At 49.0% G+C, this 27,482-nt stretch overlaps 1 protein-coding gene across 1 annotated transcript in view; it reads right to left on the bottom strand.

Moving 5' to 3' along the window:
- Window positions 1–4,038: 4,038 nt before the first annotated feature.
- Window positions 4,039–27,482, bottom strand: part of KIAA1614 (KIAA1614 ortholog) — a 36,871-nt gene continuing 13,427 nt past the window's right edge. Inside the window, exons 4-9 of the mRNA XM_023728088.1 lie at window positions 26,651–26,794; window positions 19,343–20,856; window positions 16,581–16,719; window positions 11,444–11,702; window positions 7,302–7,429; window positions 4,039–6,014 (exon numbers count right to left, since the gene is read on the bottom strand). Coding sequence (XP_023583856.1) covers window positions 5,597–6,014; window positions 7,302–7,429; window positions 11,444–11,702; window positions 16,581–16,719; window positions 19,343–20,856; window positions 26,651–26,794 — 2,602 coding nt within the window. The 3' untranslated portion in view covers window positions 4,039–5,596. The remainder of the gene's footprint in view (window positions 6,015–7,301; window positions 7,430–11,443; window positions 11,703–16,580; window positions 16,720–19,342; window positions 20,857–26,650; window positions 26,795–27,482) is intronic.

Genomic DNA, 27,482 nt, shown 5'->3' with positions numbered 1-27,482 from the left:
CCACAGCTGTTTTCATACACAGATATAGCATACCCACCTCCACAGGATAACTTCATTTTTCCACCTCCTCCTTGAAAATGGAAATGCCTCTAGTGCAAATAATACCTCTGTGGGAACGAGCTAGGCTTATCTTTCTCTGAGATGAGTTCTTATTGGAGAATAGGAAAGAAAATATTTTTTAAACATGAATTAAGAAAAATACCTACTTGGTGCCTTGTATCCACAGATAATATCCAGTTTCTGCCCTCAAGGAGGCCAGCATAAAGGCCTGGGGTGGCGGGGAGGTAAGATGCCACTGAAGCAGTGAAAGTGGCTGGGGCCTGACCCAGACCTGGTCTGCTTCACAGTATGGCCTAGGACTAGCCGGGGCCCCAATCTTACTCAGATATGGTTCCTCACTTGGGATTTGAAAGCATCTGGAAAAAGCCCGCAAGAAAAAAAAAAAAAAATTCTAACCCATATTTTTAAAACCCTTTGCTCACTGTTCTGTATATTTCCATAATGCTCTCTAATTCCATAAGGTATAAATCATTATTACACTTTCAAAATACATATGTATAAGCACTTATAATACGAACTTAAAAACATGTCTACCTTTGTGAGGTTCCCTAACATTACATAAGTCATTAGAAACCCCTAAGTTATGAAAAAGTTACTTAGAAAATTTCTGAATTTAGACACAGAAACAGAAGTATGTGAAGAATGTGGTAAATAACCTTTAAGTTAAGTTGATTTAACTGATAAATGAAGACATAACACTGTTAATCTTTGTAAATTAGCCTTGAGACATAAATCTAAACAACCTCCCTACTCTCTAACCTTGAAGAAAAGATGCATCATTTGGCTCATTTCTAACCCTGGAGAAAAGACATAACATACTAGTCTTTGACATTACACTGGCCCTTGTCATGTGGAGCCAAGGTGACAAATTCACATATAAAGCCTAAATTTCTGCTCACTAACAGAGAAGGCAGAGGCAAACACCTCTGAGACTCTGCCCACCACTGCTGTCCTCAGACCCTAGCTACAAGTGACCTCCAATGAGTTCAAACCGTGGTTAAGCCTCCCTCCTGAGACCTCTCGTTAAAGGTAAAAGCCTGAAGTCTAAATATTTGAACTCTAACCATTGAACTAACATTGTAATTGTTAATTCTGGTTCTCCGGTTCCAAATGAATGTTGTGAGATCTCACCTTCCATGACTACCTTGCAATAAACTAAACAAGTTTATGCATGACAAATGCATAATTAATCCATATTAATTTTCTAAGATATTAAACGCTCCAGAACTGTCCTCTTCTTCACATACACCTTCTCCGATCTCCTCCCCGCCATGAAGGTATGCTCATTCCCGTCAAATCATTTCCAGCTTCTCTGTTCATGTCAGGGTCTGGCTCTCAGGGACATTTCAGTGGGGCGGGCCCTGCAGAGCCTCCAGGTTGGCAGAAGCTGTTTCCCCAGCCTCTCGTGGCCACGCAGCGCAAGAGAATCCAGCTGAGCAAGGCTGTCTTAAGTCGCTGCTGGAAACCTTTCAAACTCCCCTTCAACTGGTTTCACCTGAGAGATTAAAGGAGGGGCAGGTTCCCCCGGAGAAAGCTGGAGGCCCCCCCCCCACCTCCATCTGCTATGAGAACACAGGTGTCTGGGAGCACAGTCATTTGTGGAGGACTGCAGGGTATGAGCTTTGTATAGCTGACCCCAGTGCAATGCTTAGAGGCAGCTCAGCGCAGACTTAAACACTCTCACTGCTCTCAGGCCAGGCCTGAGAGGTTAGAAACACTAAGCAACTGCCCACGCATTAGTCTCCACTTCCTCTTCCTAGAATCGGGTTCCTTAGAAAGGACATGAAAGGGTAGCTGGTCTGGTTCCTCAATCTCTGGCTTGAAATCATTTAGCGCATTTTAGGGTATCTAATAGGAAGTCATCTCTCTGGCCCACCTCCTCTACTTGGCCTCCATCCAGCCCCATATGAGCTTCGTTAAGCCCAGCTTCTGGCCCCTATGGAATCCCTGGTGGTGTAAATGGTTAATGCTGCTAACTGAAAGGCTGGAGGTTCAAGTCCACCCAGAGGTCCCTCAGAAGAAAGGCCTGGCAAGTTGCTTCCAAAAAATCAGCCACTGAAAACCCTATGGAGCGCAATTCTTCCCTGACGCACTTGGGGTTCACCCTGAGTCGGAATCAACTTAATGGCCACTGTTTTTGTTTTTTTCCTGGCCCCTAGGGAAGTCTGGCTTTGCATGGCAACCCCGGCAAGCGGACTGATATCTCCTCCGCATTTGCTCAGGCACAGGAAGGACTTTAGCTCTGAGTTTACAAATCCAATCTTTGTAGATGTTCCTTCTCCCTGGTCTGAGATGTGCATCTCCCTTTCGTTGGCTCTTGGCCAATTTGAGCCTTTTCTGCAAGGTTCTGTCTCCCACTTGACAACTTGGTATGTCTGCCATCTTGGCTGCACAAAGCTTCTGGCCCCTTGTCCTCTTCTGTGTGGATGTGTTAATGGCTTGCCTGCTCTGTCTGAGTGATAGGGGCAGGAGGAGAGGGCAGGTAAGGAGGGGCGGGGTGAGCCTGGAGAAGTGTCTGATGCATAGCAGGAGATGTGGGTGGGGAGTGATGAGAACAACCGAAAGGATGAAGCCAGAGCTACACCAGACACTGACGGCACTCCAGCCATTTTAGGGAGACTTTGGGGCAGGTTTCCCAACTTAGTCATGACCAAAGTATGACAGAGAGACCGCTACTGTAGGCGTTTATTGTCTGATGGAAATGGCCTTCGTTAGGGATGTGTGATCTCTACATTGTATCCAATTAGAGCCGAAGGCAAAGCCTGCTGCTCTCACATGCTTGTACAGAATTGGACGTGACAGCCAGTGCATTAACACCAGCATCTTGACGCTTTAGTGAGGAGCACAAATGGGCCCAGCTCACGGCCCCTCAGAGGCCCAGGAGAAGGGACCTTTGGTTGCTGGAGGACAGCCTTTGGCAAGGTGGCACCAGTACCCGCCATGCTGCGTGTGTGGGGGGAGACCTGCGTGACATCCAATGGCCAAGTGCAGCAGCAGCAGCAGGAACAGGGCACGACCTGGGCAGGACAGCGAAGAGCGCTCACCACCTGGAAAGAGGGCCAGGTCATTGGAGACTCCTGCCCCTCAGGGCTCCACTGCCTACAAACAGCCCAAAATGGACTCTGGGGGACTGAGGGACATAGTACAATGAACTGTGTGTATGATCTCACACTGACAGATGAATGCAGATCAACTGGGCCCGAACTGGGGTTCTGCTCCCCAGATACACATTCTCTTTCTGAAGAGAGAAGGGGAGAAAAGTGCTAGGCACTTTCACATGTACCTCACTGAATGCTTCTTACGGCTCTTCCAATTAGATTTTATTATCCTCATTTTACAGATGAGAGAACTGAGGCTCAGAGTGGGTGAGTAACCGGTGCAAGGTCACACAGCTGGCCAGCAGAGGCTCTGGGATACAGACCATACTAGGTTATTTAACTCAATGACTTTACACTGCCTCTCTACAAGGGCTTATTTCACCTCACCTAAGGAGTCCCTGGAAACCTTGGTGACGTAGTTGTTAAGTGCTATGGCTGCTAACCAAAAGGGTTGGCAGTTCGAATCCACCAGGTGCTCCTTGGAAACTCTATGGGGCAGTTCTACTCTGCCCTATAGGGTCACTATGAGTCGGACTCAACGGCAATGGGTTTGTTTTTTTGTTTGCTTTTCTTAAGGAGTCCCTGGGTGGTATAAATGGTTAATGTGCTCGGCTACTAACCAAAAGCCTGGAACTTTGAGTCCACGCAGAGGCGCCTTGAAAGAAAGGCCTGGAGATTTACTTCCGAAAAATCAGCCATTGAAAACGCTAGGGAGCGCTGTTCTACCCTGACACAGACAGGGTTGCCATGAGTCAGAATCGACGGGATGATGACTTTTTTTTTTTTTTTTTTTAAGGAGAGAGGAAGCTGAGGGAACAGGTGGAGCAGCTAACAGTGGAGCCTCTGGAGCCTGCCGAGTGCTTTATGATGATCAGTATATGTCCACAAGTGAAATCTCCCTCTGAGGACAGGCCCTGCCTGAGGTCTACAATGAGGAGCAGCTTGCCCTCTCTTTCTCTCACACCCTTGTCTAATCCATCAGCAAACTGAGTCAAAACCACCTTCAAAACACATCCAGAATCCACAGCCACTCCCAGTCAAAGCCACCTTTGTCTCTCTCCTGCACTACTGAAATAACTTTTAAACAAGTCTCGCTGGTTCCACCTTTGCTCCACTGGGGTTTATTCTCAACGCAGCACAGTGAGCCTGTTGAAAATGTGAATCAGAGCACCTCTGCTCCCAGCCCTCCGGTGAGCCCTGCCTCACTCAGCATCACAGTCCTTATCACGGACCCACTGCCTCCCGAAGCTCAGCTCCCTCTCTCCCCCAGACCTCTCTGCTCAATGCAAGCCAACCTCCTAGCAGTTCTTCTAATGGCCACGCCCATCCCTGTGCCTCAGGGCCTTTGCACTACTGCCCTCTCTGCCTGCAATGCTCTTCCCTGAGATACCCACATGGCTCCTCCCTCACTCCATTCCAGTCTCCGCTCAAATGCCATCTTCTCAGAGAAACGGCCCTAACCATCCTGTCTGCAATACACTCCTTGCACTGCCACTCCCTGGGCCCTGACCCTGCTGATTTTTTTTTTACTTTCTCCTATTTGATATATATATAGTGTGTGTATATACATACATATATATGTATAATATTTAACATATAAAGTCTGCATGCACATATGGACAGGGATTTTGTCTGCTCCATTTACTACTGTATCACCATTAGGTGCTCAAAATATATTTGTTGAAACAGTGAATGATAGAAGAAATGCAAGAACTCATGCTGTGGTCTGCAAATTTGGCAGCAGGAGAGTTTCTTACAGGCTCAATAACTTGGACCAGGTAGATCAGAGCTCAGGACAGCCCTCCTCGGCAGAGCCCAGCCCAAAGCCGGCTTCTGCAAGTGAGTCTTTCTGTGTCTGTGACCTTCCGCTCTTCTTCCTTCCTCAACCCTCCTTCCCCATCTCCAGCATACCTGTCCTCTTTTCTACACATCTTATTTGGGAAATGCCTTGCAGGGCCCTCTGCCCTGAGACGGAGTCTGGGCCACAGACCTTGGACAAAGGCCTGGACAAGTCACTTTGCCCTGAAAGACTTGTTTCCCTCAGCACCAACCCACTGTCCTGGGCAGGACTGAGCACCAGCCAGAGAGCAGAATGATGGCCCCAGGGCTCCTTACTGACCTGGCCAAGATCCAGTGGGCCACCCAGCCAGGGGCATGGGCCAGGACCCATCTGAACATAACCCTTAAGCACTGGCCCTCACGGAGAGCCACAGACACACAGGCACACTCCACATGCCCAGACATATCAACAGCTGGAGGAAGGGAACAATTTAAACACATCAACCACATCAAAGAGATCATGAGAGCCGGCAAGCACAGACAGTTTCCCTCCAGCTCGCCTCTGAAAACAGTCTGATTTCAAGATGTCCTCAGACATCAGAGGGGGAAAGTGGACTCAAACCTGCTAGCTCTACCCACTCTAGCAACCCCACGTCTTCTCAGGGCTGCACTGGCACAGGGTCCTGGAAGTCAGGCTCCGAGGGGGCCCTCAACTCTTCAGAAAGAGCCCCTAAGGGGAGAATTCTAGTCCTTTGGTTGAGAGGCTCTCTGAATCTAGAGCTCCACGGCTGAGGCAAGGGCCTGAAAAAGCCTCTGATCACAGGCTTCTGGCATGGCTTGTGCTCTACTAAGGCCCCAGGGCTGTGGAACCCAGGAACGGGAGGGGGCATACCTGAGTCCCTGCGCCCGTTTCCAGAGGCCACACAGAAGCCAAAAGTGCCCTCCGGGGAGCGCTGTAGCTGTAGCTGGCTTGTGCCGTCTGGGTACACCTCCACCACACGGCCCACTGTGCGGGCCAGGCTGGGGGCGCCCACGTCTTCCACACTGAGGGCACGCCGGGGCGGGGCCTTGGCCGGCCTATGAGGGACAGACCAAAGACAGGGTGAGGGCAAAGAGGGCTGGGGCTCTGTGGCCCAGCCCCTCCCTGGTTTAGAGGTGCCTGATGCCTCTCAATTTCAGGGTCTAGCACTGGAAGCTGGGGACTCACTGACCTCAACCAGCTGTTCCAAGGCTGCTGCAGAACCAGAAAGACCCCCCAAAGCAGTGGTTTTTAACCCTTTTGGGTGCAGACACCCTGCTGAGAATCTGATGAAATCTATCATTTTATATAAAATTTCTGGGAGTTACCAGACACCCTTTTAGCTCAGTAATGAAGTCACTCCCGAGGTTCACTGTTAAGCCAAAGATTAGACAGCCCAGTAAAACAAAATGAGAATAATGGGGCACAACAGTCCAGGGACAAGGACTAGAAGGCAGGAGGGGACATGAAAGCTGGTAACAGGGAACCCAAGGTTGAGAAGGGACAGTGCTGACATGTTGTGGGGGTGGTTAACCGTTGTCATAAAACAATATGTGTACTAACTGCTTAATGAGACACTATTTGTTCTGTAAATCTTCACCTAAAGTACAATAAAAAAAAAAATTTCTGGGAGTTAATGGACCCCTAAAGTCCACCCATGCAGCCCAGATTCAAAGCAGCTGGCCTAGAGGTTCTCATCAGAGGTTGGGATTACTCTGGGCAGCATCACAGATAAGAGCCTCTTTCAGGGAGCCCTGCATCTAGGTTTTTAATTGGACCAGTTCTACTCAGTCCTATAGGGTCGCTATGAGTTGGAATCGACTCAATGGCAATGGGTTTGGTTTGTTTTTTTTTTTTAGTTGGGTTAAGAAAGCTCTCTGAGCATTCCTATTTCAAGATGTCATCAGACATCAGAGGGACAGTGGAGTCAAACCTGCCCAGCTCTACCCACTGCAGCAAGCCCGCATCTTCTCAGGACAAGGGCGCTGGGGGCCAGGCTCCAGACTCTGGTGGCACCCTGTCTCTCCACACCCGTGCCCTCTGTCTCCGTTCAGCTTGTTAGAGGGAGGCACGGGTGGTTGCCTTGCTTTCTCTCTCTTCTTTTAAAAGAGTATTTTATTGTGTGTTTGGTGAAACTTTACATAGCAAGTTAGGTTCTCATTTGACAATTTCCACACTAATTGTTCAGTGACGTTAGTTCCATTTTTCACAATGTGTCAAGGCCTTGCTTTCTCTTAAAGGGAACCCACTCAGGGCAGTGCTGCTGAGGCAGGAAGGAGTTAAACTTATAGTCCCACTGGCCTCTCTCTGAGTTCATCCTCCAAGCCACTTGTGCCCACTCATACCTGCCAGTTGCACTGTGGTCCTCTGGCTCCCCTATCAAGTAGAGGCTGGAACGGTCCACCTTGCTCCTTAGCAGAGAGTGGAGGTTCTGAAAGGAGGCAGCTTTCCGATGTTGGTGAGAGGATGACACCTAGTGGAGAAGATCCAATATTGCAGGTGAGAAAAGCTACCTGGGAAGGGGTTGACGGGGGACTTAGCCCCAACCATGAACCTACCAGTAAAACAGTTGCCATCTGTTGATTCTGACTCATGAAGACCCCATGTGTGTCAAAGTAGAACTGTGCTCCATAGGGTTTTCAGTGGCTGATTTTTCAGAAGTGGATCACCAGATCTTTCTTCTGAGGCACCTCTGTGTGAACTTGAACCTCCAACCTCTGATTTGCAGCCGATCACGTTAACTGTTTGCACCACCCAATGACTCCACTATGAACCTAAGGGCCTTCTAAGAAATTAATGGTGCAAGCTCACCAGGTGTTCTGCAGGAATCACCGTAACACTCAAGAAGACAGGCCTACACAGGTGATTTGAAGCCGCAGGTTTTTTTTTCCTTTGGCTGAAATAACTTATTTATATACTAATAATAATTATCTCATGGTGATAGAAGACTCTGATTTTTAAAAAGTAAAAGCAAATTAATTACAGAATGAGCATAATTTTAGAGTTAAAATCTGAAATATTAGTTTTTGATTCTTTAGTTATCTCTTTTTAATTGCTTTCATTAAAAAATTGTGATTTTAAGTATGTACCTTAAAACATTGTGGATAAAAAGATAAGATAAAATTCCCTCAAGGAGCTCACAAAATGATTGGGGGCGGGTGAGCACAGATGAGATCTAAATGCAGGTGTAAGAGTTAGACTGAAAGTATGGACAACGACATGCTAGGGAGGCAGAGAGACTTCCGCTCAGGAGGTTTAGGGGCACTAGAGGAGCTGACACCTGAGAGAGTCTTGAAGGAAGTGTTCTCCAAGTGAAGAAAGAGGTGACGGTGTTCTGGGAAGAAGAAACAACATATGCAAAGACATGGTTGAGAGAAAGCCTGGTATGTTCTGGAACACACACGTGGTCTGCAAAGTGATAAGACAGCCTGGAGCCTCAGGGCCAGACCTGTTTTAGAAATTGACCCAATGTGGCAGCTATTCTGAAGATAGGGGTGGAGGTATGGAGATGGAGCGCGGGAGAAGAAAACTTTTACACAAATAATTACACACATTATTTTTACATTTTAAAGAGTCAATTCTGACTCACAGTGACCCTATATGCATACATCCATATTGGCTCATACACATGCGAAAGCTGGACAATGAATAAGGAAGACCAAAGAAGAACTGATGCATTTGAATTATGGTGTTGGCAAAGAATAGTGAATATGCCATGGGGCTGCCAGGAGAACGAACAAATCTGTCTTGGGAGAAGTACAGCCAGGATGCCCCTTAGAAGTCAAGATGGCGAGACTTCATCTCACATACTTTGGACACGTTACCAGGAGGGACCCATACCTGGAGAAAGACATCGTGCTTGGTAAAGCAGAGGGTCAGTGAAGAAGAGAAAGGCCCCCAAAGAGATGGACTGACATAGTGGCTGCAACAATGGGCTCAAACATAGCAACAGTTGTGAGAATGGTGCAGGACCGGACAGTGTTTCATTCTGCTGTTCATGGGGTCACTATGAGTCAGAACCAACTCGACGGCACCTAACCACAACATTTATTACATTTGAAATCCATGCTCCGAAGGAGATGTAAGGCATGTTATCAAGGAGCTTAAGAGGGGGACCTGACCTTGTATCAGAGTTCAAGAAGGCTTCCCCAAAGAAATCCTGTTTAACTCAGATCTGAAGGACAAGCAGAAGTTTCCTAGGGAAAGGGGAGAGGGGGAGAAAAGAGGACAGCTTTCCAGATGCAAGTTCAAAGGTCCAGGGGGAAGCACCACAGCCTCTTAAAGTACGTGGGAGGTGGCCAGTATGGTCAGGCTGTGAGAACAGGGTGGCTGCCCTCTCAGGAGGGTAAAGGAAGAACAAAAGCCGTCCCAGTGAAGCTTTCACCACCTTCTCATCAAACATTTTCCAAGCACAACATTCTAACAGGCAGTATTTCACCCGAGATATGTCATAAATACTTCCAGGTGACAGATTCCTTTCTTCTTTCTTCAGCTCTTGAAGATTTCTTTCCACTGCTCAGTCCTCCCTAGTCTCCCTCCTACACTTTCTTAGCCAGTTTACTTGCCATCTTTGCACACTCAGCTTAAATTGCTGATAAATCTCTTCAGTACACTAACAGTGTTGTCATTGCCCTTGCGGTGTTTACAGAGACAGAAGCTCTGACAACGGCAGTAAATCTAGGCACCATGGCTTAGATGCACATTGCACAAATCTCTTGTCAAGAGAAAAGTGAATTCCTGGAGCACGGTGTCTTCTCCCTGGTTTACTATCTCGTTGCTTCTGTTTCTTTGTCTTCAGCTCATTCATTCAACAAATATTTATTGAGCACCTCACCACCACCACCAGGTACAGGGTACTGACTTTGGTGCAAGACAACCAGCCTGCATTCTCTTCCCCACTGCAGCCTGAAAAGGGAAAGGCTCCAGCACCCCAACCCACTCTCATCCCACCCCATTCTGCCCAGGGAAGGAGGAGGGACTTGGTGTGTGGGTTGGATTGTGTCCCCTCAAAATATGCGTTGGAATCCTAATCCCTGTCCGTGTGGATGTAACCCCATTTAGGGCTTTCTTTGTTATGTTAATGAGGCCTTATCAGTAAAAGGTGTGTCCTAAACCTATCACTTCTCAGTTATAAAAAGATCAGGTTAGATACGGAAGTAAGCACAAATGGAGGAAGATAGATGCCGGGTCACAGAGAGAGCCTTTCCTATAGCCGGTGCCCTGAATTCAGACTTCTAGCCTACTAAACTGTGAGAAAATAAATTTCTGTTCTCTAAAGTCGCCTGCTGGTGGTATTTCTGTTACAGCAGCACTAGGAGACTAAGACACCTGGGAAAAGCTTTTGAACAGAGCAGGGTTTGCAGAGGCCTAGTGGACAGTTAGTGCACTGCTGTTGGTTTGCCAACACTCCAGCACATGGGGAGGGAGAACCTTGGCTAACTGCTCTGCATTCACTAATTCATTCATTTATTGTGTATTGAGTGTGTGCACTGGACCAGCCACTGTACTAAGTGTTGGGAATATAAAGATCTGGCTGTCTTCCTTCAAAGAATTCACACTCCAGTGGGGGAGACAGTCAAAAATCAACTAAAATACTGTGTGGTGAGTTGATGAAGGAGGGAAACACGGGGTGAGCTGGGAACACAGAACAGAGGCCGCCAACTCAGCCAGAGGAAGGTCTGGAAACAGCTTCCTGGAGGGGTCAATGCCTGAAGTATTGATGGATAAGCAGAGGTTAGCAGGTAGAGAGGGTGGGAGAAACATTTCAGGCCAAGGTTCAAGGTAAGACAGCATGTGGACTGGTTGTAGAACCACAGGAGGTCAAGTATAACTGGAGTCAAGAGTGTTGGAAGGGGCATGATGAGAGCACAGGAGACCTCTGGCAATGCCAAGTGGTCTTGACTTTATCCTGAGGGCTGTAAGGGACCTAGTGGTGCTCAGCAAGGGGTGGCATGGCCAGATTTACATATTAGAAAGACGACTCTGGAAGCCACCTGGTAAAAGGCTTCCTGGGAGGCCAGTCAGGAAGTAACCTGGGTGTGAAATGATTTGTGCCTAGACTAAGATAGTTGCAGTGGCCATGGAGGATTCCTGAGTGATAAGGCGGTAGACTCTCCAGGACTTGGCAGAGGTGAGGGGGAAGCAGAGGGAGAAGGGAGAGACAGGAGCAGGAGGGGAAAAAGGAAAGGGAGGGAGGAGTTTCAAGAATGAGCCGAGGCTGGGGCAACTAGGTGGAGGAAGAGAAGTGTGGGATGCTGCCTACCACAGAAGAAAGAAAAGCAAAGGCTGAGCTAGAGTCCCTTTAGCATGATGTCTTAGGAAATCCAAACCTCAGGGATCAACTGTGGGGATACCAGTAGCTTCCCTTTCTCTACCTGGGGCTGCTAGGGAGGCATCCTCAGTGCTTCATCTCCCAACCTTTCATTCCAGTGATGGCTACACCACCGCTGGCGTCACACACCCCTTGGCTGGGGCCCTCTGGACTCACCAAATGCAGGGATTGTAACGATGGGGTTCTCTTCACTTTGGGGGTGCTGGTGTGTGACACCGGGTTGGGTGCAGGGGACTGCAGCTGCTCCACACTGTAGCTACGGGACTTGCCCAGCTTGGGCCGGGTACTCTGGCCCAGGGCCGCAAAGAACTTCTTCAGCCCCAGGGTAGAGGCGATGCTGCTGCTGCTTTTCTTGTTCCTTTCAGAAGGGGTAGCTGAGGGCAGGCTGGGTCCTGCACTGACCCCTGGTGATGCTCTGAAACACAAGGGTGGACATGAGCTGTGCTGGAGTGGGCTTGGGGAGGTGGCAAGGGCAGACTGCACCTTAGGGGCCTGTGGGCACCGGAAGGGCCAGCAGCAATTCTTATGCAAGGAACTGGCAACCAGGCTGCAGAGAGAGGGTCAGGTGGACTTCTCTGCTGGCTACTCTGGCTTGGGGAGCTTTTAGGGAGAACAGCTCAGACAAGACCCCTGACATCACATGCACCTATGGATTTATTCATTCATTCGTATTTTCACTATTTCCTAAGGGCCTCCTACATGCCAGATCCCTGGGTGGCGCAAATAGTTTGCACGCAACTACTAATCTAAAGGTTGCCGGTTTGAACCCACCCAGCGGTGCTGGGGAGGAAGGGCCTGGTGATTACAGCCAAGAAAACCCTATGGAGCAGTTCTACTCTGTAACAGATCGGGTCACCATGAATTGGAATCGACTCAACAGCAGTGGGTTTCCACTATATGTCAGCCCCTTCTAGGCACTGGGATAAGGATAAAGAAGACAAACCAGATGGATTAGAGTGGGAGAGAAGGAAAAGACAGCAGCCAAGATAAGTCCCAGAATTAAGGCTTGAGCGCTGTATGGATGGTAGTGTGTTTACTGGGAAGGGGGTGTAGGGTTTCTGTCTGTAGCAAATGAGAGTTCAGTTTGGCCTTGTTGAGTTTGAGGTACTTATCAGACACCCTAAGGAGTTCTGGTGGCACAACATTTAAGCACTTGGCTGCTAACCAAAAGATTGGCAGTTCAAATCCACCCAGTGGCTCTGCAGGAGAAAAGACCTGGCAATTTTCTCCCATAAAGATTGCTGTTATTGTTGTTCTTAGGTGCCATCGAGTCGGTTCTGACTCATTGTGACCTTATGTACAACAATGAAACACTGCCCGGTCCTGTGCCATCTTCATGATCATTGTTATGCTTGAGCCCATTGTTGCAGCCACTGAGTCAATCCATCTCCTTGAGGGTCTTCCTCTTTTTCACTAACCCTCCACTTTACCGAGCATAATGCCCTTCTCCAGGGACTGGTCCCTTCTGATAACATGCGCAAAGTACGTGAGACAACGTCACGCCATCCTTGCTTCTAAGGAGCATTCTGGTTGTACTTCTTCCAAGACAGATTTGTTCATTCTTCTGGCAGTCCATGGTATACTCAATATTCTTTGCCAACACCACAATTCAAAGGATCAATTCTTCTTTGGTCTTCTTTACTCATCGTCCAGCTTTCGCACACATACAAGGCGACTGAAAACACCATGGCTTGGGTCAGGCACACCTTAGTCCTTAAAGTGACACCTTTGCTTTTTAACACTTTAAAGAGGTCTTTTGCGGCTGATTTGCCCAATACAACACGTCATTTGACTCCTTGATTTCTGCTTCCATAGGTGTTGATGGTGCATCCAAATAAAATGAAATCCCTGACAACTTCAATGTTTTCTCCGTTTATTATGATGTTGCTTATTGGTCCAGTTGTGAGGGTTTTTGTTTTATGTTAAGGTGTAATCCATACCGAAGGCTGCAGTCTTTGATCTTCATCAATAAGTGCTTCAAGTCCTCTTCACTTTCAGCAAGCAAGATTGTGTCATCTGCATATTGCAGGTTGTTAATGAGACTTCCTCCAATCCTGCTGCCCTGTTCTTCATATAGTTCAGCTTCTCAGATTATTTGTACAGCATACAGATTGAATAAGTATGGTGAAAGGATATAATCCTGATGCACATCTTTCCTGATTTTAAACCAAGGAGTACATCCCTTGTTCTGTTCGAATGACTGCCTCTTGATCTATGTACAGGTTCTGCATGCGTACAAGAATGCCCACATTCTTTGTAATGTTATCCATAATTTGTTATGATTCACACAGTCGAATGCCTTTGCATAGTCAATTAAACACAGGTAAACATCTTTCTGGTATTCTCTGCTTTTAGCCAAGACCCATCTGACATCCATAATGATATCCCTCGTTCCATGTCCTCTTCTGAATCTGCTTGAATTTCTGGCAGTTCCCTGTCAAAGTACTGCTGTAACAGCTTTTGAATTATCTTCAGCAAAAATTTTACTTGTGTGTGATATTAATGATATTGTTCAATAATTTCCACATTCTATTGGATCACCTTACTTTGGACTGGGCACAAATATGATCTCTTGCAGTCGGCTGGCCAGGTAGCTGTCTTCCAAGTTTCTTGACATAGACGAGTCAGCACTTCCACAGCTGCATTCGTTTGTTGAAACGTCTCAACTGGTATTCCGTCAGTTCCTGGAGCCTTGTTTTTCGCCAATACCTTCAGTGTAGCTTGGACTTCTTCCTTCAGTACCATTGGTTCTCGATCATACGCCACCTCATGAAATGGTTGAACATCAACTATTTTTTTGGTACATTGACAGTGTATTCCTTCTATCTTCTTTTGATACTTCCTATTGTTCAATATTTTGCCCGTAGAATCCTTCAATATTGCAACTTGGGGCTTGAATTTTCTCTTCAGTTCTTTCAGCCTGAGAAATGCTGAGCATTTCTTCCTTTTTGGTTTTCTAACTCTAGTTCTTTGCACTTTTCATTATAGTACTTTACTTTGTCTTCTCGAGCCACCCTTTGAAATCTTCTGGTCATCTCTTTTTCTTCATCATTTCTTCCTTTCCCATTAGCTACTTGACATTCAAGAGCAAGTTTCAGAGTCTCTTCTGACATTCATTTTGGTCTTTTCTTTCTTTCCTGTCTTTTAATGACCTCTTGCTTTCTTCATGTATGATGTCTTTGATGTTATTCCACAACTTGTCTGGTCTTCTGTCATTAGTGTTTAAGCAGTCAAATCTATTCCTGACATGGTCTCTAAATTCAGGTGGAATATACTCAAGGTCATACTTTGGCTCTCGTGGACTTCTTCTAATAATCTTCAGCTTCAACTTGAACTTGCATATGAGCAATTGATTGTCTGTTCTGCAGTCGGTCCCTGGCCTTGTTCTGACTGATGATTTTGAGGTTTTCCATCATCTCTTTCCACAGATGTAGTCAATTTGATTCCTGTGTATTCCATCTGGTAAGGTCCACGTGTACAGTTGCCGTTTATGTTGGTGAAAAAAGGTATTTGCAATGAAGAAGTTGTTGGTCTTGTGAAATTCTATCATGTGATCTCCAGCGTTGTTTCTATCACCAAGGCCACATTTTCCAACTACTGTTCCTTCTTACTTGTTTCCAACTTCAGCATTCCAATCACCAGTAATTATCAATGCATCTTGATTGCATATTTGATCAATTTCAGATTGCAGAAGTTGGTAAAAGTCTTCAGTTTCCTCATCCTTGGCATTAGTGATTGGTGCGTAAATTTGAATAATAGTCGTGTTAACTGGTCTTCCTTGAAAGCGTATGGATATTATCCTATCACTGACAGAGTTGTACTTCAGGATAGATCTTGAAATGTTCTTTTTGACAATGAATGCAATGCCATTTCCTTCTTCAATTTGTCATTCCCAGCATAGTTTATCATGATTGTCCCATTCAAAATGGCCATGTTCATTTCAGCTCACTAATGCCTAGGATGGAGCCCTGGTGGTGCAGCGGTTAACAGCTCTGCCACTAACCAAAAGGTCAGCAGTTCAAATCCACCAGCTGCTCCTTGGAAACCCTATGGTGCAGTTCTACTCTGTCCTATAAGGTGGCTATGAGTCGGAATCAACTCAATGGCAATGTTTTTTTTTTAATGCCTAGGATATCGATTTTTATGCATTCATTTAATTTCTGATGACTTCCAATTTTCATTTTTGATGACTTCCAATTTTCCCAGGCACATACTTTGTACATTCCACTTTCCTATTATTAATGGATGTTTGCAGCTGTTTATTCTCATTTGGAGTCATGCCACATCACTAATGAAGGTCCCAAAAGCTTTCCTCCACCCAAGGCATTAAGGTTGACTCTACTTTGAGGCAGCAGCTCTTTCCCAGTCATATTTCGAGTGCCTTCCAACCTGAGGGCTCATCTTTTGGCACTATATCAGACAATGTTCCACTGCTATTCATAAGGTTTTCACTGGCTAATTTTTTCAAAAGTAGACTGTCAAGTCCTTCTTCCTAGTTCTTCTTAGTTTGGAAGCTCAGCTGAAACCTGTCCACCATGGGTGACCCTGCTGGTATTTGAAATACTGGTGGCATAGCTTCCAGCATTATGGCAACATGCAAGCCACCACAGTACGACAAATTGATAGACGTGTGGGGCCCATAAAGATTACAGCCTAGGGGGGCAGTTCTACCTTGTCACATGGGGTCACTGTGAGTTGAAAATCAACTTGACAGTACCAAACAACAAAGTACCCAATAACGATCAGACACCCTAGTGGAGATAACGAGGAATCTGGGTGTGAATCTGGAGCCCTGGGAGATGTGGCTCTCGGTAGCATGTGAAGCCTGGGGCTCTGTGGGGTCACCAGGGATGGTGTGTAGTGGAGAAGAAAAGGCCCCGACCAGAGCACTGGACTCACTAAGTCTTTGAGGTCAAGCCAAAAGGGTCCCAGGGCAAGGACTCAGACCCTCAAAGCCGAAGGAGACAATGGAAATGTGAATGCTGGGAGGAAAGCCCAGAGTCAGGAGTGAGCCCTCTCAGACAGGCAACCCCACCTTGGGGGCACTCAAGGGCTGGGATTGCTGGTCAGCTGTCCCCACGGCCCAGCACAGTACCTGGAACTGGAGGCCGTTCAATGAATGCTCAGTGAATGAATAATCAAGTACATCAGGAAAGCAGTATCAGGGTGCCAGGCTTGGACATAAAGTCTAGGAATCCTCCGAGGATTTGGGGGTAATGGGGTCAGTCATAAGGCTGCTCCAGGGGACGTCTTTCACCACTCCCCCACCAGCACTCCGACTCCCGTCACTCACCCAGACGGCACACGGCCTCCAGACCTCAGCTCTGTCCTCTGCGGGCCTCCCTCTGGCTCCTCTGATGCCAGGGAGAGGGTAGTACCCGTGGAGCTGATGGTGCCAACGGCTGCTGGGCTGGGAAAGCCCTGGAGTCCTCCTGCAACAACCACAGCATCGCTCCTGTGTAGACCTGACCCAGGCCCACAGGCAGGTGCGGGGAGAAGCATTCCCAAAAACTGAGGCAGGACAGCGACAGGAAGCGGGAGAGAGGCTGGAGCCCAAAAAGCGGTGAGACACCCACCAGGAAGCAAGGTGGGGAGGCAGGAATGAAGGCCTCTAATGTGAACAGGGCCCCTCGCTCAGTGTCGGGTGTTACGAGCCCTCTAGATGGTAAACCATAGCCCAGCACAGTGCCTGGTACATAGTAGATGATTAATAAATAATTGTGGAATGAATGCCATAAGTCATGTCCCTTTTCTATCAGGGGACATGTTCTTATTGTCAGGTGCCATCGAATCTATGTTGACTCAGAGATCTCATGTGACAGAGTAGAACTGTCCCATAGGGTTTTCTAGGCTGTAATCTTTATGGAGACAGATTGCCAGGTCTTTTCCCGAGGAGCCCCTGAGTAGGTTTGAATCACCAACCTGTCAGTTGGGTTACAAGAGCTCCCTACAAAAAACCGGACCAAACTCGTTGCCGTTGAGTCGATTCTGACTCATAATGACCCTACAGGACAGAGTAGAACTGCCCCATGGGGTTTCCAAGGAGTGGCTGGTGGATTCCAACTGCCCACCTTTGCTTAGCAGCCAAGCTCTTAACCACTGTGCCACCAGGGCTCCAAGGGCTCCCTAGCTGGGAGCAAAAGTTTGTACTCTTGGGACAAAAACACAGTCTTGTTGGTTCGAATTTCTAACTGCTTTAACCATAGCCACTGTTTTGTAGCATCTATTATGTACTGGTGATACAGAGATTATTCCATTTATTCCTATGAAATAGGTTCTATTATTATTAAGTGGCCTGCCCAGGATATCACAGCTTATGAGAGGAGGAGCCTCACCCTAAGCCTGGGGAGAGAGAGGCCATCCACCTTCTTAGTCAACACCTGTACAGCAGACTTCAGGCCTGAAGGAGGTCAAGGTCTGGTCTGCCCAGAAAGGTCATCCGATCTCAGAGTAGGAGCACTGCAGGAAGTGGTTAGGGGCAAGCCAGCAGCCAGCCGAGAGCCCACCCCCAGACAGAAACCACAATTTAGCATGTGGTGGGAGGGACCTTAGGTTGAGGTGTTCCTCCACTGTTTCCAAGCCCTCGATCTCTCTCAAGCCAGCCCAGCCCCAGAGTTGCCAGAGCTACAGACACATTAAGGCAAGTATGTGGGGCAGGACTGTCATCTGGTCACCTTGACCTAAAAGTGAGGGGCCAAGTTGGTCACCTCAGATCACAGCATTGGGGATCCTAGGGCTGCTGATGCCCAGGATTTGCCCACAATCTGGGGACTCTTTCCAAGGGCAAAGAGGTGCTATCCTACACCCTTCAGCAGCCTTGCCTGCAGAGACCTACCTACCTGCCCAGTGGTGTCTGGGCTGGGGGAGGACTCAGGCACCAGAGAGCAAGCCCAGCACACCTTGTATGAACTCTGCCCACTGGCCACCATGCCCTCCGGACAGAGTTTCTGCCTGGTCACAGAAGGTCTCAAGGGCAGGACTCCTGCTGATTTAATTCACCTGTGCAATCCCCACAGCGCCTAGAACGGTGCCTGGCATGTAATAGGTTCTCAATCAGTGTTGAATGAAATGAAGATGTTGAAGGGAAAGGGCCTACTCATGTGATTATTGGCCATTTATTGCTCTAAACAAATAACAAATCCTAAAGCTGCTGCCTCTTCCTGCTCTACTGAGAGTAAAATCCCCTGAAAGCCCAGACCTCCAGCAGCCATGGAGCTCAGAACTTCTTGCACAACTCAGGGCTTCCAGCATTAAGAGGTGGGGGGGGATTACTCAATCAGCAAGGTAAGCACAGGCTTACTTGTGCTTACTTCTTTGATGTGGTGAAAAACATGTGAAATTGTTCACTACAGATAAGGAAGTAAGCTTACCTTATTACTAGGTCATCCATCCCTGTCAGGGATTGTAAATTTGAAGAGGCTTTGATTCTGTAGGAAGGTGCTGTGGGGTTGGGAGAGAGGCAGATGCCAGCCATGCCTAGAAGCAGAATCTTTGATGTGGTGAAAAAATGTGAAATTATTCACTACAGATGATCTGGTAAGCAAGATAAGCCCTGTTAAGAGGGCAGAGCCCTGGTGGTGTAGTGGTTAAGAAATATGGCCGCTAACCAAAAGGTCCACAGTTCGAATCCACCAGCCACTCCTCGGAAACCTCATGGGGCAGTTCTACTCTATGAGTCAGAATTGATCGACGGCAACGAGTTAAGAGGGCATCACCACCACCTCGCTCGAACTTCTGCCTCCAGGCTGATATTCAATCCTGCATCCAGCCCACAGGCTCCACCAGCTTCCCCAGATGCCTTTTGCTGCTCTGAGGAGCTCCAAGAGGCTGTTGCAGTGGTGTGTGGCCTATGCTGTTTGACTATTAAAAGGGAAGGAAGTGACCAATGTCACTGATCATTACGTCTAGAAACTGTGGAATGGAAGCAGGTTTTGGTGTCTATATGTTCATCAAAAATAAAAAGGAAAGGAAGTGAAGATTCTGAAACCCTGCAGTACCACAGACCCACCTGGGGCCTCTGCTCCACCTGGGCATGAACAAATGGCAATCCCTTACCTTCTCTGCTGTTCTCCAGGGGCAGCTCTGGCTCCTGGCTGCAGAGGCCCCCCTCCACCCTGCTCTCAGGGATGGCTTCTCCCCAGGGCTCCTGCAGCTCCAGAGCCACGCTGTTGTTGCAGTTGGTGGACAGCGCCAGCAGTGGGTGCGTTACTTGGGGGCTGCAGGACTGAGTTTGTGGGGGAGTGTGCTCACAGGTCCTGGGCACCACACTTCTTGAAGGAGGCAGGGGAGTGTCCCCAGGGTCTGGCTGGTCACCTGGCCTGTGGGGCCCAGCCGGGGCTGCCTTCCTGTGAGGCACAGGTGAGGAGGCTGTTTTCCTTGAAGAGGGAGGGGTTGGCACCCGACCTTCTGAGGAGAGGGAAGCAGTTGGCTGCTGTGCTTGGTTGGGGGCAGAGGGCTCTGCATGGCTCTGTTGCAGAGAGGAAGTGGAGGCAGTTTCCAGAGACTCATGGCTTTCTATAACCTGGGCTTGTCTGCCTGGCCCTGACAGCCCGAACTTCATGGATGAGGTCATGGCATAGGCTGTCCTGCATGGAGGTGGGGAATCTGGCAGGTGAGCCGGGCAATTTCCCAGCCCAGGTCCAGGCTGCCACTGGGAACCCAGGGAAGCCCTCTTAGATTCCAGGGCAGGAGGCTTAGGGACAGCATCTTCTCTGGAACACAGAGTCCCTGCCGGCGTGTGTCCTCTGCCTTCTTTCGGCTCGTCTCCAACCTCCACATGGTCAACCCCATGCTGCAGCTTCCTGGACCATCTGTGGCCTCCTCTAGGCCTGGAGCCCCGGATTCGGCCCCGTGCCCTGCTGGGCTGAGAGGTCCCAGCCTCTTCACTGTCGGTCCTGCAGCTGTCGGAGGTGCTGTCTAGGGTGGAGTCCACCTCCGCGGGGGGCAGGATGTCTCCGATGTGCGTTTCCCGGATCCAGTCTGCATGGAGCCCCGGCTCAGCAAGAAGGAACCTGACGGGGGAGCTCAGGCCCCCAGAGCTATGGGGCTCCGCCAGCAACCCCTCCACCCCACAGGCAGCTCCGAGCTCCTGGAGGATCCTCGGGTTTGGTGGTGCCTTCGCCTCCATAGGGCGTTGCTGCTTGAGACGGTTGCCGCAGGCTCGGCATTTCCTCTCGCTGTTCCGAGGGGGAGGCGGCGGCAGGACCCAGCGGTGCAGCTCGCCCGCAAGCCTATGGAGTGCCCCTTCCCCAGCGTCCCTGCGCCTTTCGCCCCCGTTGATGTAGTCGGCGAGGTCCGGCTTGGAGCGCAGAGGGCCCTGGTCCACCGCCTGCAACACCGAGTTCAGCATCTGGCGCTGGCGCTGCTGCAGCCGCTCCAGGTATCGGAACTCAACGTCACGGGCAGACTCATCCTCAAAGCGGACGTGGGACGATGGAGAGGCGCCCCGTTTCGGCCACAGCCCGCTGCTAGACTCCCCGCTGGAGGAGTCACTCAGGTTCCCGTTCTGGGGGCTGTCTCTGCAGGGAAAGGTCATCCTCGGGTCCAGGGCTGGGCTCCTCCGGCCGTCTCTGACGAAGACAGAAGAGAGATCACAGGATGAGATGGGAGGCGCCTCCCTGGGCACACACTAGCTGCACCCTGTCACCCTGGGGTGCAGTCTCCCAGTGCTCCATAGTCACTACAACCCACAGAGATACCCCAGTTCGGGTTCCTGGGAGTCAGGCAGCAAACCAGAGTAGCTCACAAGCCCATCGTGGTCTTGAGGTGCAGCACTAAAGAAAATCAACACTGCCTTCTTTACAAAGGTCCTGCCACTCACACTGCCTTGTCTCCTATGCCTTGTGTGAGGGCTTCCAAAATCAGGCAGCTTAAGTGCCTCAGTCCGTTCTTAAAACCTCAAGTGAATTTTGACTCATAGTGACCCTATAGACAGAGGACAACTGCCACAGAGAACTGCCCCATAGGGTTTCCAAGGACCGGCTTCTGGATTTGAACTGCCAGACTTTTGTTTAGCAGCTAAGCTCTTAACCACTGTGCCACCAGGGCTCTGTCTGCCTTGAACATTATGCTCTTTTAAGAGCTAGCTATATGGGATCAAAGTGACAACAGCAACTCGAAAGATCAGAAAAGAACCTTAGGCGGGCAGTGAGTTTATGTTAATGGGGGAGGAACAACTTAGAAAAGGAGGGTGAGAATGGCTGCACAACTCGAAGAATATAATTAATGCCACTGAACTGCACATGTAGAAATGGTTGAACTGATGTATGTTTTGCTGTGTATATTCTCAGCAACAACAACAAAAAGTGCCTCAGTCCAAGCGCTCGGGGCCTCTGCTGGAGCATGGCACTAGATGTTTATGAGATGTTTACACTGCCCTGGAATGAGGGCAAGCGGGGACCTGCATATCTGCTACTCCTCCTGACTCCAGTGGTTTTCCCCCAACAGACAATGCTCCAGGAGGAATTTTTTTAAAAAAAGGACTACTAGTAAGCCAGTGAATTCCGCTGCTTTGGGATTTACGCATATCTTGCACTTAAAAGGGCTGCTTTGAGGAATATTGAAGAGTTTGGTGTCAGTCATCCTGTTTTCTGCAAGTCACATTCAGACAGACCTGCGTATCCATTACGCACAGTAGCTACAGTGAGAAGCCCTGCAGTACTTACAAGGACCCTGTGGAAAGGTTTTAATTTTTTTTTAATCAGAAGAAAATAAACTTTTAGGTCAAAGAAAATATTTTAATATATAATATTAACATATTCATCTTTAAACCAACGTAGTCACTGAAATACAATTTTTAACTTTTTATGGAGGAAGAGACCGATGAAGGCTAGAGTTCCTAAGGCCCGCAGAAGCCACAATGTGGCCCTGCATTCAGAGGGGGATTTGTAGTTGAGAGATGTGAACTATAGTGAGATCAGCTGGCTGGTGAAGACGGTGCAGGGTATCACTGTTTGCATCCACATGGTCATGGGGGAGGATTCTCTGTAACTGTGGTGGTGACAGTTATCTGTTGGCAGTTTCTGCTGGGAAACACTGAAGTTCAAGATCCTGCCCCTGAGAATCCACATGACGATTCTAGGCCCCCACCCGCACTTGTATCTGTTTTAGCCCTTCAGGGTCTGAGGAAGGTTTTGTGGGACCATCACTATGTTGTAGTATCACTGTATATGTGGAGTCCACGGATCAGTCTTCCAGAAGCACTCCTGCCCCTCCAGTAGCCCAAGCAAAGGAAAGTCTAGCCAGCGACACAGCATCACCTTGCTCCACAGAAACAGGAGGACCCCAATGAGCAGAAACTCTGCCCTCACCTTCCAGGCAAGATGCCCTCACCAGCCAGGCCAACCCCACACAGGAAATGCCACTTGGAGTTTCAGTTTCATCAGCTTAGACACAACAACCCCTACGCAGGCCCCAGAGGGTGCTACCCTGCTCTGCTCACAGGATGTGGGTTGGCATGTTCTGGAGAAAAATGAAGCCCAGCTTTAAGGGCAGGACATTCCTAACCTAATAAGGGGGTCCAGGTCCCATTAGCCACCTCACTGACCAGAACTTTTACATACAACATGGTGAATTGAACCATCCTTAAAATTCACTTAAAAGTTGAAACAGAATTTTTGTTTTAAAAGATGAAATGAAAGGAGAGCTTAATCACATAAGGTGTCTTCAACCCAATTACTTAAACCCGGAGGCGTCCACCGGCTGTGCTGGGAACAATGCCTAAAGGGAGGGTGAGGACTTTGGAGACAAGTGCAGAGTGAATAGGCACTTAAGCAGCAAGCCGACCCCATTCCTGCCAAGCTCATCAAGATGAGGCCACAGCAGACGCCTCAGCAATCATTCCTCTTGGAAAGCATTTTGGGCTGAGCTCAGAAGCTCTGCTGTAGTCCTGGAATTGTATGGCCTTCATGGGGAGTCCCCTTTCTAAAGTCCCACTTTCTACAAGAATGCAGTCCTAACCGCACAATCCATGTGAGATATGCAAGCTGTATAGGGTCTGAACACATCCACTATCTGCCACAGGACAAAAACTCAGGTGTCACCCTCCCAGATGTCACCCCTGCATACTGTAGCTGTGTTCTGCCTTCTTGGGACCAGTAACAGCAACCTAGGTGTGCCTAGTCCCAAAATGGCAGGAGCTTGTGCTTCCAGGCTCTGTTCAATTTCTACTTTGATTTGCTTTCAGAAAATGCAGCTACTGCTAAGTGACCTTCTCACATTCTGGAAAAGCCCCATCTGTTCAGGCTTGCCCCAGCCACCTCCAGCCAGACCTAAGTTAAAGAAGGCCTTCCAGAGACTGCTCTGCCAGCCCTTCCTCTTCCATCATCTTTCACCAAGCTCCTCTTTGGAAGGAGTGATCCATCTGGGCAGGGAGCTGGGGCCTGCTGCATCTTACTGAGGCCCAGGGCCTGTGTGGCATCATCATGTTAACACAGCACGGACCTCCAGGGTGATGTGACGGAACGTAACCTTTAGAAGCATCTGCAGCAACCGTCTGGCTTTGATTTTTCAGCTATACCCTCTGAGGTTTCAGCAGTGCTGCCAAGTTCTAGTAATTCTTTTCTGGACACAGCAGCTGCTAAAGTGGGTCACCTTGCATTTCTATAGCATTTCTACAAAAGAAGACAGCCTGGCAAAAGGGAACCTACTTTAAAGTAGTGCTTGGGGTCCTTGTGAGCTGCTGAAGTGATCTGGGGAAGAGGAAATGATCCAAGAGTACATTTACACAATAAAGGTCTCTTGTAGACAGTCTGGCCTTGAGGCTACCCAGCCAACCAATGTACCTGTACAAAGCAGAACAGGAAAGTTCCTTGGAAGTCCGAGGTTTCTGGCCCCATATACGTATGTGGGGAAGAATAGTTACAATGCCTCCAAGAGGCCATGTCCATTCCCAACGAGCGTCCTCTAGCCAGAGGGAGAAACAAGGCACAACATGTGGAAATGAAAGCGAGGGTAGTCTGCTTGGCACCTTTTGACAGGATTTAGGGTCTCCCGGGCCCCTCTCGTAAAGGATGCTGCCCAGTGGCAACCTTTGTCTCTGCTATGAGGGAGTTATCTCAGTTGTTCTGTAAAGGTCCTCACCTCTAATGAGCAGGCTCAACATCCACCATCGAGAACACGTGTTCCAATGAGAAATTTGGCAATGATTACAGGTGGTGGTTGCACAGTATGATCGATGTAATTGACATCACTAAATTGTACACCTGAAAAATGTTGAACTGGCACATGTTGTGTTATATATATATTTTACAACAATAATAAAGAAAAAAGAACATGTAGTCCAGTTCCACAAAGAATCCTCACTCCCTCTAGTGCCATGTGGTGATGCAAACAGGCAAATCCAACATGCTTACTGTGCCAGTGAAGCCACAGACCTTGTCAGGTGAAGAGATGGTCCTGCTTGGGCCTGGTGTGATTTGGCATGGCCTGGCAGCATCGTCTCAGGCCAAGGTGCACTGTGGTGGAAAACTCCACGTATGACTGGTTCCATAGGGGACACCATTCACAGGACAGGCATGATGATGGGAACAGGAAGTGTCACTCAGAGGATCAGTCATGTATGTGACACGCTGCTCTGTATGTCCTTGAACTTGTTCTTTTCCCATCTCTTCATCCCTTATGAGTTCACCCTTGCCTTTGGCTCCCACATCGTCAAATCTGCAGCTCTGACCTCTCTCCTCCTTTACAGTTCCTGTATCCAAATGCTTATGAGCATCTCCAGTGGGTGCTCTGTGGGGGACAGTCGCAATGTCCCCTCCAAGTCTGACCCTACACCTAGGCTTTGCCCCTTGGCTAAGGCCCCACCAAACATCCAGAGACCAGGTCAGAACCCTGGGCTCCTTTCTGGATGCTTCCCTTTCTCATGCCTCCCACATCCAGTAAATTAAATGATTAATAGTAAGAGCTATCAGTCATACAGCACTCACTATGTGCCAGATAAAGAGCCCTGGTGGTGCAAATGGTTAAGTACTCGGCTGTTAAGTGAAAGGTTGGCAGTTCAAACTCACCCAGCAGCTCTGCGGGTGATCTGCTTCTGTAAAGATTACAGCCAAGAAAACCCTGTGGGGCAGTTCCACTCTGTAACACGTGGCATCTCTCTGAGTTGAACTGGACTTGATAGCACCTAACAACAACGTGCCAGATGCCGTTTTAAACACTACGTATATTAATTCATATAACCCTCACAACAACCCTATAAGACAGGCATGACTATAATTCCCATTTTGCAGATGAGGAAACTGAGGCACAGAGACTCCCTCAAAGGCACACAGCTAATAAGTGTCAGAACCAGAATTCAGACTTTGGTGGTCTGGTTCTAGAGTCTTAACCACTTCTATGCTGCTTCATTAAGCCTGGTTGCCTCCAGCTCTTGGGAATCACTTGTCTGCACACCTGCCTCCCCTTGTCCCCATCTGCTTGGTTCAGGCCTCATCACACCTCACCAGGACCATGGCAGCAGCCTCCTTACTGCCTAGCACGTCCCTGCAGCCAGAACGGCTGTACTGAAATGCATATATGATCATGCTACTCATCTGCTTAAAATCCGTCAGTGGCTCCCAATCTATTACGGGAAGCAATTAAATTGCTCAGCAGGCCTGGAGGTCCCCATGGTGGCCACTGCTGAGCTCTCTAGCCTTTGCGCCACGCACTCTGGCATGTCCTCATGCTCTAGCCTGGCTGAACTCCTAAGCACTGTGTCCTGCTCATGGTTCTACCCCAGGCTGCTCCCTCTGCCTCCCTGTCTGCCTATCTGCCCAGTGAATACGTACATCTGCTTCAAGCCCCGACACAGAGGGCACTGCCCCTGGAGAGCCTTGCCTGTCCTCTGCAGGCAGAGTTACAGGTTTCTCGCACATGCTTCCCCTGTTACAGCATGTTGTTGCTGTTGCGTGCCGTCGAATCAACTCCAACTCATAGCAATACTGTATGACAGAGTAGAACTACCCCATAGGGTCTCCTAGGCTGTAGTTTTTATGGAGCAGATCTCCAGGTCTTTTCTCCTATGGAGCTGCCGGTGGGTTCGACCTTTCAGTTAGCAGCCAAACACTTAACTGTTGGGCCACCAAGGCTCCTTCTACTACAGCAGAGTCAACACAATTGTATCAATCTGTTTGCCTGTCTTTCTTCCTGGAAACTGTGACGTCCATCCCCCAGGGAGCTCATCCATCTTTGTGTCCCCAATATCTAGCATGGTGCCTGGCACTCAGCAGGCCCTCAGTAATGGTGTGTTGACTGACTAAATGAATTAAAGCAGGTGCCTGACATGGGGGAAAAAACCTGCAGAAGGGAGGTGTGAGTGTCATCTCCCCCTGACCCTGCCTGGCCACAGTCCTCCCAGGCTGGCCTGGCTCGGCCCCAACTCACCGGCTGCCTGGGGCAATGGTGGGCATGATGTCATGGCTGGCCCGGAGGGGCCGGGTCCTGGCTTTCATGCGGGCGTGCTGCAGCAGATGCTTGGCTTCCTCTTCCCTGGGGCTCAGCCCAGGCTCCGGCTTGGGACCAAAGGTCCTGCAGGGTGGCACGCAGGCCAGAGCGGGCAAGGAGGGATTAGAAGAAAATAACACGGATTAGGAGGGCTTTCCCAGTGTTGAGCTCTGGCTCTGCCACAGAAAGCCCTGAACGTGCAGCCTTCCTTCTCCAGCACCTACAGGCTGCCCCAGCAGGGCCCGGGGCCTGGAAAATGCCCCCAGCGGCTCTGGGCAGGGGTGGACATCTGCTCTGGGGCTGGAGACAGAGAGCCCAGGAGAATTTAGAAAAGGGTGGGAAAGCCTCCAGATTATTCTATTGTTCCTGCCCTGGGCAGATAGCAGGAGCTGTCTGGGAGGAGGAGGGAGGAGAGGACCTGGGGTGGTTGAGCTGGGCCTGTGCCCAGACAGATGGCCTTTACACGCACCACTCTCTCCTGCTGTCTCTCTCCACACCCACATGCGTACCCACTCAAACACACGTGCGCACCACCCTGAGCTTCCGCCCCACACTCAAGAATCGGGGCTTTGCTCATCACTGGTCTGGTCATTTGAGGGAATGACATTTTTATAAATCCTGATGTTTTCTGCCTCAGTCCTAATCCAAGCCTGCCAGGCATCAGTTCAGGACTCACAGGCTCTGGGTTGAGAGAAATTAAGCTGGATCCAGACCAAGTCAGCAAATGGCTTGATTTTCATAACAATAAGGGTCCTGTACCAGCCCTAACCCC

Source organism: Trichechus manatus, unplaced genomic scaffold, assembly GCF_000243295.1.
Source record: "Trichechus manatus latirostris isolate Lorelei unplaced genomic scaffold, TriManLat1.0 scaffold00021, whole genome shotgun sequence".
NCBI classification, from domain to species: Eukaryota; Metazoa; Chordata; class Mammalia; order Sirenia; family Trichechidae; genus Trichechus; species Trichechus manatus.
Note: the sequence above shows the minus strand (reverse complement) of the source record. Positions and strands in the feature narration are given on the sequence as shown.